The following is a 16,888-nucleotide window of genomic DNA, read 5'->3' as shown; positions in this document are numbered from 1 at the left end:
ATGAGGGATTCTGCTGAGGTGGGGATTATAATGGAGGTGGAAGTATGTGGTCAGTCTTCGGATATGGGCTCGAAACTCTGCTTGAGATCAAATAAGACACCAAGATTGTGAACAGTTGGTAAGTCAGTAACGAGAGGGCATAAATTGAAGATAATTACAAAAGAGTGGTAGGGAAATTTAGGAGGAATGTCTTTCCACAGAGGGTAGTTAGAATACAGAACTCTCCACCACAAAACATTGTCGAAGCAGAGTCTACAGATTATTTTAAAAGGGAATTGGATAGTTGCTCGAAAATGGGAATATTTGATTTCGTGAAATATTAAAGGATGTGGAGAGTAAGATTCGATTGGGTGGGATATTAAAGGGTATGGGAATTGAGCAGGAGATTGGGATTAGACTGGGTGGGATATTAAAGGGTGTGGGGAGTGAGGGGGAGAGTGGGATTAGACTGGGTGGGATATTAAAGGGTGCGGGGAGTGAGGGGGAGAGTGGGATTAGACTGGGTGGGATATTAAAGAGTGTGGGGAGTGAGGGGGAGAGTGGGATTAGACTGGGTGGGATATTAAAGAGTGTGGGGAGTGAGGGGGAGAGTGGGATTAGACTGGGTGGGATATTAAAGGGTGCGGGGAGTGAGGGGGAGAGTGGGATTAGACTGGGTGGGATATTAAAGGGTATGGGAATTGAGCAGGAGATTGGGATTAGACTGGGTGGGATATTAAAGAGTGTGGGGAGTGAGGGGGAGAGTGGGATTAGACTGGGTGGGATATTAAAGAGTGTGGGGAGTGAGGGGGAGAGTGGGATTAGACTGGGTGGGATATTAAAGGGTGCGGGGAGTGAGGGGGAGAGTGGGATTAGACTGGGTGGGATATTAAAGGGTGTGGGGAGTGAGGGGGAGAGTGGGATTAGACTGGGTGGGATATTAAAGGGTGTGGGGAGTGAGGGGGAGAGTGGGATTAGACTGGGTGGGATATTAAAGGGTGTGGGGAGTGAGGGGGAGAGTGGGATTAGACTGGGTGGGCTATTAAAGAGTGTGGGGAGTGAGGGGGAGAGTGGGATTAGACTGGGTGGGATATTAAAGGGTGTGGGGAGTGAGGGGGAGAGTGGGATTAGACTGGGTGGGATATTAAAGAGTGTGGGGAGTGAGGGGGAGAGTGGGATTAGACTGGGTGGGATATTAAAGGGTGTGGGGAGTGAGGGGGAGAGTGGGATTAGACTGGGTGGGATATTAAAGGGTGTGGGGAGTGAGGGGGAGAGTGGGATTAGACTGGGTGGGATATTAAAGGGTGTGGGGAGTGAGGGGGAGAGTGGGATTAGACTGGGTGGGATATTAAAGGGTGTGGGGAGTGAGGGGAAGGGTGGGATTAGACTGGGTGGGATATTAAAGGGTATGGGAATTGAGCAGGAGAGTGGGATTAGACTGGGTAGGATATTAAAGGGTGTGGGGAGTGAGGGGGAGAGTGGGATTAGACTGGGTGGGATATTAAAGGGTGTGGGGAGTGAGGGGGAGATTGGGATTAGACTGGGTGGGAGATTAAAGGGTGTGGGGAGAGTGGGATTAGACTGGGTGGGATATTAAAGGGTGTGGGGAGTGAGGGGGAGAGTGGGATTAGACTGGGTGGGATATTAAAGGGTGTGGGGAGTGAGGGGGAGAGTGGGATTAGACTGGGTGGGATATTAAAGGGTGTGGGGAGTGAGGGGGAGAGTGGGATTAGACTGGGTGGGATATTAAAGGGTGTGGGGAGTGAGGGGGAGAGTGGGATTAGACTGGGTGGGATATTAAAGGGTATGGGAATTGAGCAGGAGAGTGGGATTAGACTGGGTAGGATATTAAAGAGTGTGGAGAGTGGGATTAGACTGGGTGGGATATTAAAGAGTGTGGGGAGTGAGGGGGAGTGGGATTAGACTGGGTGGGATATTAAAGGGTATGGGAATTGAGCAGGAGAGTGGGATTAGACTGGGTAGGATATTAAAGAGTGTGGAGAGTGAGGGGGAGAGTGGGATTAGACTGGGTGGGATATTAAAGGGTGTGGGGAGTGAGGGGGAGAGTGGGATTAGACTGGGTGGGATATTAAAGGGTGTGGGGAGTGAGGGGGAGAGTGGGATTAGACTGGGTGGGATATTAAAGGGTATGGGAATTGAGCAGGAGAGTGGGATTAGACTGGGTAGGATATTAAAGAGTGTGGAGAGTGGGATTAGACTGGGTGGGATATTAAAGAGTGTGGGGAGTGAGGGGGAGTGGGATTAGACTGGGTGGGATATTAAAGGGTATGGGAATTGAGCAGGAGAGTGGGATTAGACTGGGTAGGATATTAAAGAGTGTGGAGAGTGAGGGGGAGAGTGGGATTAGACTGGGTGGGATATTAAAGAGTGTGGAGAGTGGGATTAGACTGGGTCGGATATTAAAGGGTGTGGGGAGTGAGGGGGAGAGTGGGATTAGACTGGGTGGGATATTAAAGGGTATGGGAATTGAGCAGGAGAGTGGGATTAGACTGGGTAGGATATTAAAGGGTGTGGGGAGTGAGGGGGAGAGTGGGATTAGACTGGGTGGGATATTAAAGGGTGTGGGGAGTGAGGGGGAGAGTGGGATTAGACTGGGTGGGATATTAAAGGGTATGGGAATTGAGCAGGAGAGTGGGATTAGACTGGGTGGGATATTAAAGGGTGTGGGGAGTGAGGGGGAGAGTGGGATTAGACTGGGTGGGATATTAAAGGGTGTGGGGAGAGTGGGATTAGACTGGGTGGGATATTAAAGGGTGTGGGGAGTGAGGGGGAGAGTGGGATTAGACTGGGTGGGATATTAAAGGGTGTGGGGAGTGAGGGGGAGAGTGGGATTAGACTGGGTGGGATATTAAAGGGTGTGGGGAGTGAGGGGGAGAGTGGGATTAGACTGGGTGGGATATTAAAGTGTGAGGGGAGTGAGGGGGAGAGTGGGATTAGACTGGGTGGGATATTAAAGGGTGTGGGGAGTGAGGGGGAGAGTGGGATTAGACTGGGTGGGATATTAAAGGGTGTGGGGAGTGAGGGGGAGAGTGGGATTAGACTGGGTGGGATATTAAAGGGTGAGGGGAGTGAGGGGGAGAGTGGGATTAGACTGGGTGGGATATTAAAGAGTGTGGGGAGTGAGGGGGAGAGTGGGATTAGACTGGGTGGGATATTAAAGGGTGAGGGGAGTGAGGGGGAGAGTGGGATTAGACTGGGTGGGATATTAAAGGGTGTGGGGAGTGAGGGGGAGAGTGGGATTAGACTGGGTGGGATATTAAAGGGTGAGGGGGGTGAGGGGGAGAGTGGGATTAGACTGGGTGGGATATTAAAGGGTGTGGGGAGTGAGGGGGAGAGTGGGATTAGACTGGGTGGGATATTAAAGGGTATGGGAATTGAGCAGGAGAGTGGGATTAGACTGGGTAGGATATTAAAGAGTGTGGAGAGTGGGATTAGACTGGGTGGGATATTAAAGGGTGTGGGGAGTGAGGGGGAGAGTGGGATTAGACTGGGTGGGATATTAAAGGGTGTGGGGAGTGAGGGGGAGAGTGGGATTAGACTGGGTGGGATATTAAAGGGTATGGGAATTGAGCAGGAGAGTGGGATTAGACTGGGTAGGATATTAAAGAGTGTGGAGAGTGGGATTAGACTGGGTGGGATATTAAAGAGTGTGGGGAGTGAGGGGGAGTGGGATTAGACTGGGTGGGATATTAAAGGGTATGGGAATTGAGCAGGAGAGTGGGATTAGACTGGGTAGGATATTAAAGAGTGTGGAGAGTGAGGGGGAGAGTGGGATTAGACTGGGTGGGATATTAAAGAGTGTGGGGAGTGAGGGGGAGAGTGGGATTAGACTGGGTGGGATATTAAAGGGTATGGGGAGTGAGGGGGAGAGTGGGATTAGACTGGGTGGGATATTGAAGAGTACGGGGAGTGAGGGGGAGAGTGGGATTAGACTGGGTGGGATATTAAAGGGTGTGGGGAGTGAGGGGGAGAGTGGGATTAGACTGGGTGGGATATTAAAGGGTGTGGGGAGTGAGGGGGAGAGTGGGATTAGACTGGATGGGATATTAAAGGGTATGGGAATTGAGCAGGAGAGTGGGATTAGACTGGGTGGGATATTAAAGGGTGTGGGGAGTGAGGGGGAGAGTGGGATTAGACTGGGTGGGATATTAAAGGGTGTGGGGAGTGAGGGGGAGAGTGGGATTAGACTGGGTGGGATATTAAAGGGTATGGGAATTGAGCAGGAGAGTGGGATTAGACTGGGTAGGATATTAAAGAGTGTGGAGAGTGGGATTAGACTGGGTGGGATATTAAAGGGTGTGGGGAGTGAGGGGGAGAGTGGGATTAGACTGGGTGGGATATTAAAGAGTGTGGGGAGTGAGGGGGAGAGTGGGATTAGACTGGGTGGGATATTAAAGGGTGTGGGGAGTGAGGGGGAGAGTGGGATTAGACTGGGTGGGATATTAAAGGGTGTGGGGAGTGAGGGGGAGAGTGGGATTAGACTGGGTGGGATATTAAAGAGTGTGGGGAGTGAGGGGGAGAGTGGGATTAGACTGGGTGGGATATTAAAGGGTGTGGGGAGTGAGGGGGAGAGTGGGATTAGACTGGGTGGGATATTAAAGGGTGTGGGGAGTGAGGGGGAGAGTGGGATTAGACTGGGTGGGATATTAAAGGGTGTGGGGAGTGAGGGGGAGAGTGGGATTAGACTGGGTGGGATATTAAAGGGTGTGGGGAGTGAAGGGGAGAGTGGGATTAGACTGGGTGGGATATTAAAGGGTATGGGAATTGAGCAGGAGAGTGGGATTAGACTGGGTAGGATATTAAAGAGTGTGGAGAGTGGGATTAGACTGGGTGGGATATTAAAGGGTGTGGGGAGTGAGGGGGAGAGTGGGATTAGACTGGGTAGGATATTAAAGAGTGTGGAGAGTGGGATTAGACTGGGTGGGATATTAAAGAGTGTGGGGAGTGAGGGGGAGTGGGATTAGACTGGGTGGGATATTAAAGACTTTGGGGAGTGAGGGGGAGAGCGGGATTAGACTGGGTGGGATATTAAAGACTTTGGGGAGTGAGGGGGAGAGTGGGATTAGACTGGGTGGGATATTAAAGAGTGTGGGGAGTGAGGGGGAGAGTGGGATTAGACTGGGTGGGATATTAAAGAGTGTGGGGAGTGAGGGGGAGAGTGGGATTAGACTGGGTGGGATATTAAAGGGTGTGGGGAGTGAGGGGGAGAGTGGGATTAGACTGGGTGGGATATTAAAGAGTGTGGGGAGTGAGGGGGAGAGTGGGATTAGACTGGGTGGGATATTAAAGGGTGTGGGGAGTGAGGGGGAGAGTGGGATTAGACTGGGTGGGATATTAAAGGGTATGGGAATTGAGCAGGAGAGTGGGATTTGTCTGGGTAGGATATTAAAGAGCGTGGAGAGTGAGGGGGAGAGTGGGATTAGACTGGGTGGGATATTAAAGGGTGTGGGGAGTGAGGGGGAGAGCGGGATTAGACTGGGTGGGATATTAAAGACTTTGGGGAGTGAGGGGGAGAGTGGGATTAGACTGGGTGGGATATTAAAGGGTGTGGGGAGTGAGGGGGAGAGTGGGATTAGACTGGGTGGGATATTAAAGGGTGTGGGGAGTGAGGGGGAGAGTGGGTTTAGATTGGGTGGGATATTAAAGGGTATGGGAATTGAGCAGGAGAGTGGGATTAGACAGGGTGGGATATTAAAGGGTGTGGGGAGTGAGGGGGAGAGTGGGATTAGACTGGGTGGGATATTAAAGGGTGTGGGGAGTGAGGGGGAGAGTGGGATTAGACTGGGTGGGATATTAAAGGGTGTGGGGAGTGAGGGGGAGAGTGGGTTTAGATTGGGTGGGATATTAAAGGGTATGGGAATTGAGCAGGAGAGTGGGATTAGACAGGGTGGGATATTAAAGGGTGTGGGGAGTGAGGGGAGAGTGGGATTAGACTGGGTGAGATATTAAAGGGTGTGGGGAGTGAGGGGAGAGTGGGATTAGACTGGGTGGGATATTAAAGGGCGTGGGGAGTGAGAGGGAGAGTGGGATTAGACTGGGTTGGATAGTAAAGGGTGTGGGGAGTGAGGGGGAGTGGGATTAGACTGGGTGGGATAGTAAAGGCTATGGGAATTGAGCAGGAGAGTGGGATTAGACTGGAGAGAAACAGCAGCATTTATTTGATGGGTCAAGTGGTTTATTATTCTGTTATCAATGGGATAATATATTAGTTATTGATTTCTGGCGAGTATTTCTTCAAAGAGTTGTGTTTTGTGTTTCAGGTCAGCACACGTGAGGAAGTGGAAGATCTCTGTAGACTGGACAAACTCATCGATCTGATCATCCCTCGGGGCTCCTCCCAATTGGTTCGAGACATCCAAAAAGCATCAAAAGGCATTCCGGTCCTCGGGCATAGTGAGGGGATTTGCCACGTTTTTCTGGATTCCAGTGCTAATATAGAAAAGGCCATCAGGATTGGTGAGTTAGGACTGGGAGTAGAGCTGGGCTGGGAATGAGGCCTCTCCAAAGTGTGGCAGTCCAGGTCAGAGGGCACATTATCACAAAGTTAGCATCTCCACTCCCCCTGCATCCACAGAAAGCCTTTAACCCACTGGATGGCAAAGTCTCTGAATAGCAGGGCAGACGTTGCTGGTTATACAGTGTGGTGAGTAGGTAACAAAAAAAATAGATGGACTTCCATTTATAAAGCTCTTTCTCAGGTTCCCAGAGCATTTACAACAATTTGCATTTATATAATGCCTTTAACCAAGTAAAAATTCCCAAGATGTTTCATCGGAGTGTTTATCAATTGAAATTTGACAAGCCACAGGAGATATTGTGGCAGATGACCAAAAGCTTGGTCAAAGAGGTAGGTGTTAAGGAGGAAGAGGTGAAGAGGTTTTGGGAGGGAATTCCAGAGCTTGGGGCCAAGGCAGCTGAAGGTACGACCACCAATGGTGGAGCGATTAAAATTGGGGATGAGCAGGAGGCCAGAATTGGAAGAGCACAGATATCTCAGACAGTTGTAGGGTTGGAGGTAGGGAATGGGCGAGGCCATAGAGGGATTTGAAAACAAGGATGAGAATTTTAAAATCAAGACATTGCCTATTCAGGAGCCATTGTAGGTCAACAAGGACATGGGTGATGTGTGAATGAAATTTGTTGCAAGTTAGGATATGGGCAGCAGAGATTCAGATCAGTAGAAGTTTACGGAGGGAGCAAGATAGGACGCTAGCCAGGAGTGCATTCAAATAGTCAAGTCTAGAGGTAACAGAAGTAACAAAAGGCATTCGATAAGGTGCCACACAAGAGGTTAATAGGCAAGAGAAGGGCTCATGGTGTTGAGGGTAATATATTAGTGTGGATAGAGGATTGGTTAACAGAGGAAGCAGAGAGTGGACATAAATGGGGCATTTTCAAGTTGGCAGGCAGTGAATAGTGGAGTGCTGCAAGGATCAGTGCTGGGGCCTCAGCTATTTACAATCCATATTAATAACTTGGATGAAGAGACAGAGAGTAATGGATCTAAATTTGCTGATGATACAAAGCTCGGTGAAAAGGTAAGCTGTGGGGAGGACAGAGAGGCTGCAAAGAGATATAGACAGGTTAAGTGAGTGGGCAACAAGATGGCAAATGGAGTATAATGTAGGGAAATGTGAAGTTATACATTTTGGTCGTAAGAATACGAAAGCAGAATATTTTTTAAAAGGTGTGAAACTGATCAGTGTCGATGTTCAGAGAGACTTGGGTGTGCTTGTACAAGGAACACAGAAAGTTAACATACAGGTACAACAAGCAATTAGGAAGGCAAATGGTATGTTAACCTTTATTGCAAGGGAATTGGAATACAGGAATAAGGAAATATTGCCACAATTGTACAGGGCTTTGGTGAGACCACATCTGGGGTACTGTGTGCAACGGATCAGATCTAAGCTCTGCAGTCCTGCCACATCCAGCCGTGAATGGTGGTGGACAATTAAACAACTAACTGGAGGGGGTGGCTCCACAAATATCCCCATCCTCAATGATGGGGGTGCCCAGCACATCAGTGTGAAAGATAAGGCTGAAACATTTGCAACAATCTTCAGCCAGAAGTGCTGAGTGGATGATCCATCTCGGCCTCCTCCTGAAGACCCCAGCTTCACAGATGCCAGGCTTCAGCCAATTCGATTCACTCCGCGTGATATCAAGAAACGACTGAAGGCACTGGATACTGCAAAAGCTATGGGCCCTGACAATATTCCGGCAATAGTACTGAAGACGTGTGCTCAGAACTTGCCGCGCCCCTAGCCACAGTACAGCTACAACACTGGCATCTATCTAGCAATGTGGAAAATTGCCCAGGCATGTCCTGTACACAAAAAGCAGGACAAGTCCAACCCGGCCAATTACCGCCCCATCAGCCTACTCTCAATCATCAATAAAGTGATGGAAGGTGTCATCAACAGTGCCATCAAGTGGCACTTGCTTAGTAATAACCTGCTCAGTGACGCCCAGTTTGGGTTCCGCCAGGGCCACTCAGCTCCTGACCTCATTACAGCCTTGGTTCAAACATGGACAAAAGAGCTGAACTCAAGAGGTGAGGTGAGAGTGACTGCCCTTGACATCAAGGCAGCATTTGACCGAGTATGGCATCAAGGAGCCCTAGCAAAACTGAGGTCAATGGGAATCAGGGGGAAAACTCTCCGCTGGCTGGAGTCATATCTAGCGCAAAGGAAGATGGTTGTGGTTGTTGGAGGTCAATCATCTGAGCTCCAGGACATCACTGCAGGAGTTCCTCAGGGTAGTGTCCTAGGCCCAACCATCTTCAGCTGCTTCAGCAATGACTTTCCTTCAATCATAAGGTCAGAAGTGGGGATGTTCGCTGATGATTGCACAATGTTCAGCACCATTCGCGACTCCTCAGATACTGAAACAGTCCATGTAGAAATGCAGCAAGACTTGGACAATATCCAGGCTTGGGCTGATAAGTGGCAAGTAACATTCGCGCCACACAAGTGCCAGGCAATGACCATCCCCAACAAGAGAGAATCTAACCATCTCCCCTTGACATTCAGTGGCATTACCATCGCTGAATCCCCCACTATCAACATCCTGGGGGCTACCATTGACCAGAAACTGATTTGGAGTAGCCATATAAATACTGTGGCTTCAAGAGCAGGTCAGAGGCTAGGAATCCTGAGGCAAGTAACTCACCTCCTGACTCCCCAAAGCCTGTCCACCATCTACAAGGGCACAAGTCAGGAGTGTGATGGAATACTCTCCACTTGTTTGGATGAGTGCAGCTCCAACAACACTCAAGAAGCTCGACACCATCTAGGACAAAGCAGCCCACTTGATTGGCATCCCATCTACAAACATTCACTCCCTCCACCACCGACACACAGTGGCAGCAGTGTGCACCATCTACAAGATGCACTGCAGCAATGCACCAAGGCTCCTTAGACAGCATCTTCCAAACCCACGACCTCTACCAACTAGAAGGACAAGGGCAGCAAATGCATGGGAACATCACCACCTGCAAGTTCCCCTCCAAATCACACACCATCATGATTTGGAACTATATTGCCGTTCCTTCACTGTCACTGGGTCAAAATCCTGGAACTCCCTTCCTAACAGCACTGTGGGTGTACCTACCCCATATGGACTTCAGAGGTTCAAGAAGGCAGCTCACCACCACCTCCTCAAGGGCAATTAGGAATGGGAAATAAATGCTGGCCTGGCCAGTGACGTTACATCCCCAAAAACGAATGAAAAAATAGTTTTGGTCTCCACATTTGAAAAAGGATATACTTGCACTGGAGGCAGCCAAGATTCAGTAAATTAGTCCCTGGGATGAGGGGGTTGTCCTATGATGAGAGGCTGAGTAAACTGGGCCTATATTCTCTGGAGTTTAGAAGAATGAGAGGTGATCTCATTGAAACATACAAGATTCTAAAAGGGCTTGATAGGGTAGAAGCTGAGAGATTGTTCCCACTGGTCGGGGAATCTAGAACACAGAGACACAGTCTCAGGATAAGGGGTCAATCATTCAGGACTGAGATGAGGAGAAATTACTTCACTCAAAGGGTTGTGAATCTTTGGAATTCTCTGCCCCAGAGGGTTGTGGATGCTCCATCATTGAATATATTTAAGGCTGGGATAGATAGATGTTTGGTCTCACAGGGAATCCAGGGATATGGGGAGTGGGCAGGAAAGTGGAATTGAAGCCCAAGATCAGCCATGATCGTATTGAATGGAGGAGCAAGTTCAATGGGCCGAATGGTCTACTCCTGCTCCTATTTCTTGTGTTCTTGTGAATGAGAGTTTCAGTAGTGGATGGGCTGAGGCAGAACTGGAGTCAGACGATGTTAGAGACAAAATAGGATGTCTTGATGTTGGTACGGATATGTAGTTGGAAACTCATTTTGGGGTAAAATATGACATCAGGATTGCTCTTCTCCTATTTCTTGTGTTCTTGTTTTGCAGGAATCAAAGGATATGGGGAGTGGGCAGGAAAGTGGAATTGAAGCCCAAGATCAGCCCTGATCGTATTGAATGGTGGAGCAGGCTCGATGGGCCGAATTGTCCACTCCTGCTCCTACTTCGTGTGTTCTTTTGTTCTTGCAAGCAGTCTGCTTCAGCCTCAGACAGTTGCCAGGGAGAGGGATGGAGTCTGTGGCTAGGGAGAAGAATTTGTGGCTTCAGTCTTCCCAATATTTAGTTGGGGGAAATTTCTGCTCATCCAGTACTGGATGTCAGATAAGCAGTGCGATAATTTAGCAATAGTGGAGAGGTCAAGAGAGGTCGTGCTGAGGTAGAGTTTGCTGTCATCAGTATACATGTGAAAACTAACCAGGCTTTCAGATCATGTTGCTGAGGGGCAGCATGTTGATGAGAAATAGGCAGGTGCCAAGGATAGGACCTTGGGGGACATCAGAGGTAACGATACAGGATCAGGAAGAGAAGCCACTGCAAGCGATTCTCTGGCTAAGATTAGATAGATTAGAATGGAAGCAGGAGAGAGCAGTCCCAGCCAGCTGGACTAAGATTGGAGAAGGATGTTGTGGTCAACCATGCTAAAGGCTGCAGACAGGTTGAAAAGGATGAGGAGGGATAGTTTCCCTTTGTCATAGTCACAGAGGTTGTCATTTGTGACTTTGATGAAAGTCGTTTCGGTTCTGTGGCAAGGGCGGAAACCTGGTTGGAGGAATTCAAAGGCTTGGAGTTCCGATAAAGATGGACACAGATTTGGGAGGCAACAAAATGTTCAAGAAATTGAGAGGAAAGGGCGTTTGAGGATGGGATAACAGTTTGCAAGGTTGGAGTGGTCAAGTGTTAGTTTATTTGAGGAGAGGGGTGATGACAGCAGAGTTGAAGGAGGACAGGACGGTACCTGAGAAGAGAGACCCGATAATAATGTCAACTAACATGGGAGCCAGGAAGGAAAGTTGGGTGATCAGTGGGAATGATGTTGAGGGAACAGGAGGTGGGTCTTATGGACAAGATTGGCATTTACAGCCAATGAAGTACTTTTGAAGTGTAGTTACTGTTGTAGGAAATGCAGCACCAATTTGCACACAGCAAGCTCCCACAAACAGCAGTGTGATGACCAAATAATCTCTTTAGCGATGTTGAGGGATAAATATTGGCCTGGATAGCAGGGAAAATTCCCTTGCTCTTCTTCAAAATAGTGCCTTGGAATCTCTTGGTCCGCCTGAAGAGAGAGCAGACGGGGCCTTAGTTTAACATCTCATCTGAAAGTTATCACCACCAGCAGTGCAGCACTCCCTCATTACTGGTTTGTCAACCTAGTTTTTTATGCTCAACTCTGCAGATTAGGAGTTGAACCCACAACCTTCTGACTCCGAGACGAGAGTGCTACCCACTAAGGCACAGCTGAGAAGAAATTATACGGGACTGTGCAAAGTAGTATTGTATCTCTAGGTGATTCCAGCATTGATGACTTGCATGGACATTGTCAACAGCTCAGTAACACAGTCTCTGGAAAATCAGTCAGTATCTGTCTCCTGCTAAGATATTTCCAGATATGTTTAGATCACCTTGTACCTCAGAGTAAGCTCCAGTGCTGCACTTTTTTTGCTGAATATGGAATATTTCACACTGATCAGTGTTGAATTCCTTTTGCATTTTGTCTGCTCAATTCCATAAGCAATCTAAATCCTCCAAATATATAATTGTTGCCTCTGTCCCTAAGGCTAGAGATTTAAATTCATTCAATGAACATCTTAACCTGTTTATTTCAAATATTGTGTTATTGACATGTGCAACATTCTGTATTGAGTGATCAGTGATGTGTCTAGTACTGCAACACTGCTCAATAACCTGAAATTCAGGCCATTTATCAACAGCACAATTCCCAGAAAGCTCCAGGAGTTCTACTCACTATTTAATGAGTTGCTAGTGATTGTATAGAGCCACTGCTCCTGTATAAATACTTGGTCACAGCCTGTGGACCAAGCATGTAAATGCATGGCAGTAGATCGAATGTTTAATAAAACCCATTTCTGTTTCCAGTTCGAGATTCCAAATGTGACTACCCTGCAGCATGTAACGCTCTCGAGACATTGTTAGTCCATAGAGATCTGCTGAGGACACCCTTCTTTGACCAGATAATTGATATGCTGAGACAAGAACAGGTGAGGATATTATTCTAAACAAATATATAGATGTTAAATGGGGTTTACTGGGGAAATGCCGATAAGGCAGACATGGCAAAGAATGTAACACCTTTTGGTGCTCATGGAGGTGAGGAGTCTTGGTGCTGAGAATGGAACACTTCTCATGTCAGCCACCCAGTGACTCCAGCAAGCACTCCAGACATGCTATCCATGGGGACATTCATTGAGGACAGGACTGAAGGTAGACTCAGCTGGGACAAAATCAGAAATGAAAATGGAAGGCAGAAAATTAATGGTTGAATCTGGAAGACAGAGGAAACAAAGGTTAGAAAATTTTAAAAAAGAGTTTGTCAGTGCTCAAAGGGTATCTATTTCAATGTAAGGAGCATAGCAAATAAAGCAGATGAGCTGAGGGCACAGATAGACACATGGCAGTATGATATCATAGCTATTACTGAAACATGGCTTAAGGAGGGACAGGAATGGCAGCTCAATGTTCCTGGTTACAGGGCTTTCAGACACAATAGGGAGGGGTTAAGAAAGGAGAGGGAGTGTCAATTTTGATCAAAGAAACAATTACAGCTGTGAGGAGGGATGATATGTTGGAAGGTTCATTAAATGATGTCATATGGATTGAGCTAAGGAACAAAAAAGGGGCAATCACACTGCTGGGAGTGTACTATAGACCCCCAAACAGTCAGAGGGAGATAGAAGAGCAGATATGTAGGCAAATCTCTGAGAAGTGCAAGAACAATAGGACAGTAATAGGGGATTTTAATTACCCCAATATTAACTGGGATAGTTTTAGTATGTTATGTTCCGACCGCTCGAGACAAAGCCCCCAATCAATATATAGATAATCTGACTGCAGTGGAAGCAACGCACTGTCAACTCAGTCCTGCAGCTCCACAGGTCACATCATACATACCTTAAAGCTTTCCAAATCAAAGAAAGCTACAGCTGAATTGAAACAATCTAGTAACCTCTGAATGAGGTGAACCAAACCAGGTATCTTTAGATATCAACAAATTGACAGTTTATTTAAAAAAAACAAAAATCTTAAACACTACTAAGATAAACCAATATCTAAAGACCTTATAACTTATTTAAAGAATCTAACTCCCGCATTCGCATACATATACCCAAACTAAAGGTAGTTTGGTGTTTAATTAGCTGCTCGAAAAAATAGAAATAACAATAAAGTCTTAGCAGATTTAAATTCCTGACGAAATCGTCAATGTAGAAGCAGTCCAAGGTTGCTTGAAGTCTTTGCAGTTGTCCGATGGGGGAAATAAAGCAGGATCTTCAACGATAGGAAATTCGGCAGTCCAGTTCAGCAGTTCCATCAATGAACACAGCAGATCAACAATTTGCTATTATTTTTTAAAAGAATTAATCTGGCTTGACTTTTTAGAATTTTGAGAGAGAATAAAAAACTAACTTCTCTTCCTTCAGTTTAAATGGTCTAAGAGCTCTCTTTTCTCCCTTCAGGTGCTAGCACGCAGCTGTGTCAACTGTCCCTGCAAAGCCAGTTTTCAAAATCAAAATGCAACATTGTATGTCCTGTTCTCCCTCTCTGTATGGTTGTATCCAGGCAACCAAGATGCAATTTCACTCGGTAACTTCTGAAGCTGGCTGCCTTAAAGAAGTACTGATCTTTTGCTGCCTTAAAGACACACCACAATATTTCCCAAGGAGAAAAAAAAACAGGATTATGACAAGTGTGAAAGGAATTGAGGGAGCAGAATTCTTGAGGTGCATTCAGGAGAACTTTTTTGGCCAGTGTGTAGCAAATCCAACAAGAGAGGGTGCAGTTTTAGACTTAGTTTTAGGAAATGAAGATGGGCAGGTGGAAGGAGCGGCAGTGGGAGAGCGTTTTGGTGGTAGTGATCATAATTCAGTCAGTTTTAACATAATTTGTTGAAAAGGACAGAGATAGAACAGGAGTTAGAGTTCTCAATTGGGGCAAGGCCAATTTTACTAAACTGAGGAGTGATTTAGTGAAAGTGGACTGGAAACAGCTACTTGATGGTAAATCTGTGTCAGAGCAGTGGGAGGCATTCAAAGGGGAGATTCAGGGGGCTCAGAGTAAACATGTTCCCACAAAGAAAAAGAGTGGGACGGCCAAATCTAGAGCCCATGGATGTCAAGGAGCTTACAGGGTAAGATAAGACAGAAAAGGAAAGCTTATGTCCGACACCAGGAGCTCAATACTACAGAAAGATGAGAGGAATATAGAAAGTGGAAGGGTGAAATCAAAAAGGAAATTAGGAAAGCAAAGAGAGGGAATGAAAGAATATTGGCAAGCAAAATCAAGGTGAACCCAAAGATGTTTTATCAATACATGGGCGGCACAGTGGCGCAGTGGTTAGCACCGCAGCCTCACAGCTCCAGGGACCCGGGTTCGATTCTGGGTACTGCCTGTGCGGAGTTTGAAAGTTATCCCTGTGTCTGCGTGGGTTTTCGCCGGGTGCTCTGGTTTCCTCCCACAGCCAAAAAACTTGCAGGTGATAGGTAAATTGGCCGTTGTAAATTGCCCCTAGTGTAGGGAGGTGATAGGGAATATGGGATTACTGTAGGGTTAGTATAAATGGGTGGTTGTTGGTCGGCACAGACTCGGTGGGCCGAAGGGCCTGTTTCAGTGCTGTATCTCGAAATAAATAAAAAATAAACTAAATAAAATAAATTCAGAGTAAGAGGATAATTAAGGAGAGAGTAGTATCCATAAAAAGGTAACCTGTGTGTAGGGGCAGAAGATGTTGGTATGGTTTGTAATGAATACTTTGTGTCTGTCTTCATAAAAGAGGGGGATGATGCAGATATTGTAGTTAAGAAGGAAGAGTGTGAAGTATTGGATGTGATAAACATAGGGAGAAAGGAAGTATTAATGGGATTAGCATTCTTGAATGTTGATCAATCACCGGGGCCGGATGAAATGTATCCTAGGCTGTTTAAAAGAAGTAAGAGAGGAAATAGCAGAGGGTCTGACCATTTTCCAGTCCTCACTGGATACAGTTGTGGTGCCGGAGGATTGGAGAACTGCTAACGTTGTGCCTCTGTTTAAAAAGGGAATGAGGGATAGACCGAATAATTACAGGCCAATCGGTCTAACCTCTGTAGTGGGCAAATCTATTCTGAGAGACAGGATAAACTGTCACTTAGAAAGGCACAGGTTAATCAAGGATAGTCAGCATGGATTTGTTAAGGGAAGATCTTATCTGACTAACTTGATCCAATTTTTTGAAGTAATAAGGAAGATAAATGAGGGTAGTGCAGTTGATGCGGTCTACATGGATTTTAGCAAGGCATTTGACAAGGTCCCACATGGCAGACTGGTTAAAAAAAAAGCCTATGGGATCCAGGGAAATGCAGCAAGGTGGATACAAAATTGGCTCAGTGGCAGGAAACAAAGGGAAATTGTTGTCAGGTGTTTTAGTGACTGGAGGGCTGTTTCCAGTGGCATTCCACAGGGCTCAGTACTGGGTCCCCTGCTTTTTATGGTAGAAATCAACGATTTGGATGTAAATGTAGGGGACATGATCAAGAAGTTTCAGATGACAGAGAAATTAGCCGTGTGATAGATAACAAGGAGGATAGCTGTAGACTGCAGGAAGATATTGATGGTCTGGTCAGATGGGCAAAAAAGTGGCAAATGGTATTCAACGTGGAGAAGTGTGAGGTGATGCATTTGGGAAGGCCAAACAAGGCAAAGGAATACACGATTAATGGGAAAATACTGAGAAGTGTAGAGGACGTGAGGGACCTTGGAGTGTAAATCAGGAGGTGAAGGAAAGAGAGGAACTTGGTGAAATTACAATCACCAGGGAAGCGGTACTGAGCAAACTGATGGAGCTGCGGATGGACAAGTCCCCAGTCATAAGATCATAAGAACTAGGAGCGGGAGTAGGCCGTCCGGCCCCTCGAGCCTGCTCCGCCATTCAATAAGATCATGGCTGATCTTTTCGTGGACTCAGATCCACTTACCCGCGTTCCCACCGTATCCCTTAATTCCTTTATTGTTCAAAAAGATATCTAACTTAGCTTTAAAGACGTTTACTGAAGAAGCATCAACGACTTCACTGGGCAAGGAATTCCATAGATTAACAACCCTCTGGGTGAAGAAGTTCCTTCTTAATTCAGTCCTAAATCTGCTCCCTCTAATCTTGAGGCTATGCCCTCTTGTCCTAGCTTCACCTGCCAGTGGAAACATCCTCTCTACTTGTATCTTATCTATTCCCTTCATGATTTTATATGTTTCTATAAGATCCCCCCTCATTCTTCTGAACTCC

The 16,888-nt window shown here is 46.8% G+C and overlaps 1 protein-coding gene across 9 annotated transcripts in view; it reads left to right on the top strand.

The window, feature by feature from the left end:
• aldh18a1 (aldehyde dehydrogenase 18 family, member A1) overlaps positions 1 to 16,888 on the top strand; it is an 875,135-nt gene that overhangs the window by 843,930 nt on the left and 14,317 nt on the right. For all 9 annotated transcript variants that reach the window (XM_068053240.1, XM_068053233.1, XM_068053232.1 and 6 more), the window contains 2 exons: positions 6,261 to 6,456; positions 12,496 to 12,617. In XM_068053240.1, the coding sequence (XP_067909341.1) occupies positions 6,261 to 6,456; positions 12,496 to 12,617 (318 nt within the window). The remainder of the gene's footprint in view (positions 1 to 6,260; positions 6,457 to 12,495; positions 12,618 to 16,888) is intronic.

The sequence above is a fragment of the Heterodontus francisci genome, chromosome 20 (assembly GCF_036365525.1).
Source record: "Heterodontus francisci isolate sHetFra1 chromosome 20, sHetFra1.hap1, whole genome shotgun sequence".
In the NCBI taxonomy this organism is placed as follows: Eukaryota; Metazoa; Chordata; class Chondrichthyes; order Heterodontiformes; family Heterodontidae; genus Heterodontus; species Heterodontus francisci.
This window is presented reverse-complemented; position numbering and strand designations above follow the sequence as displayed.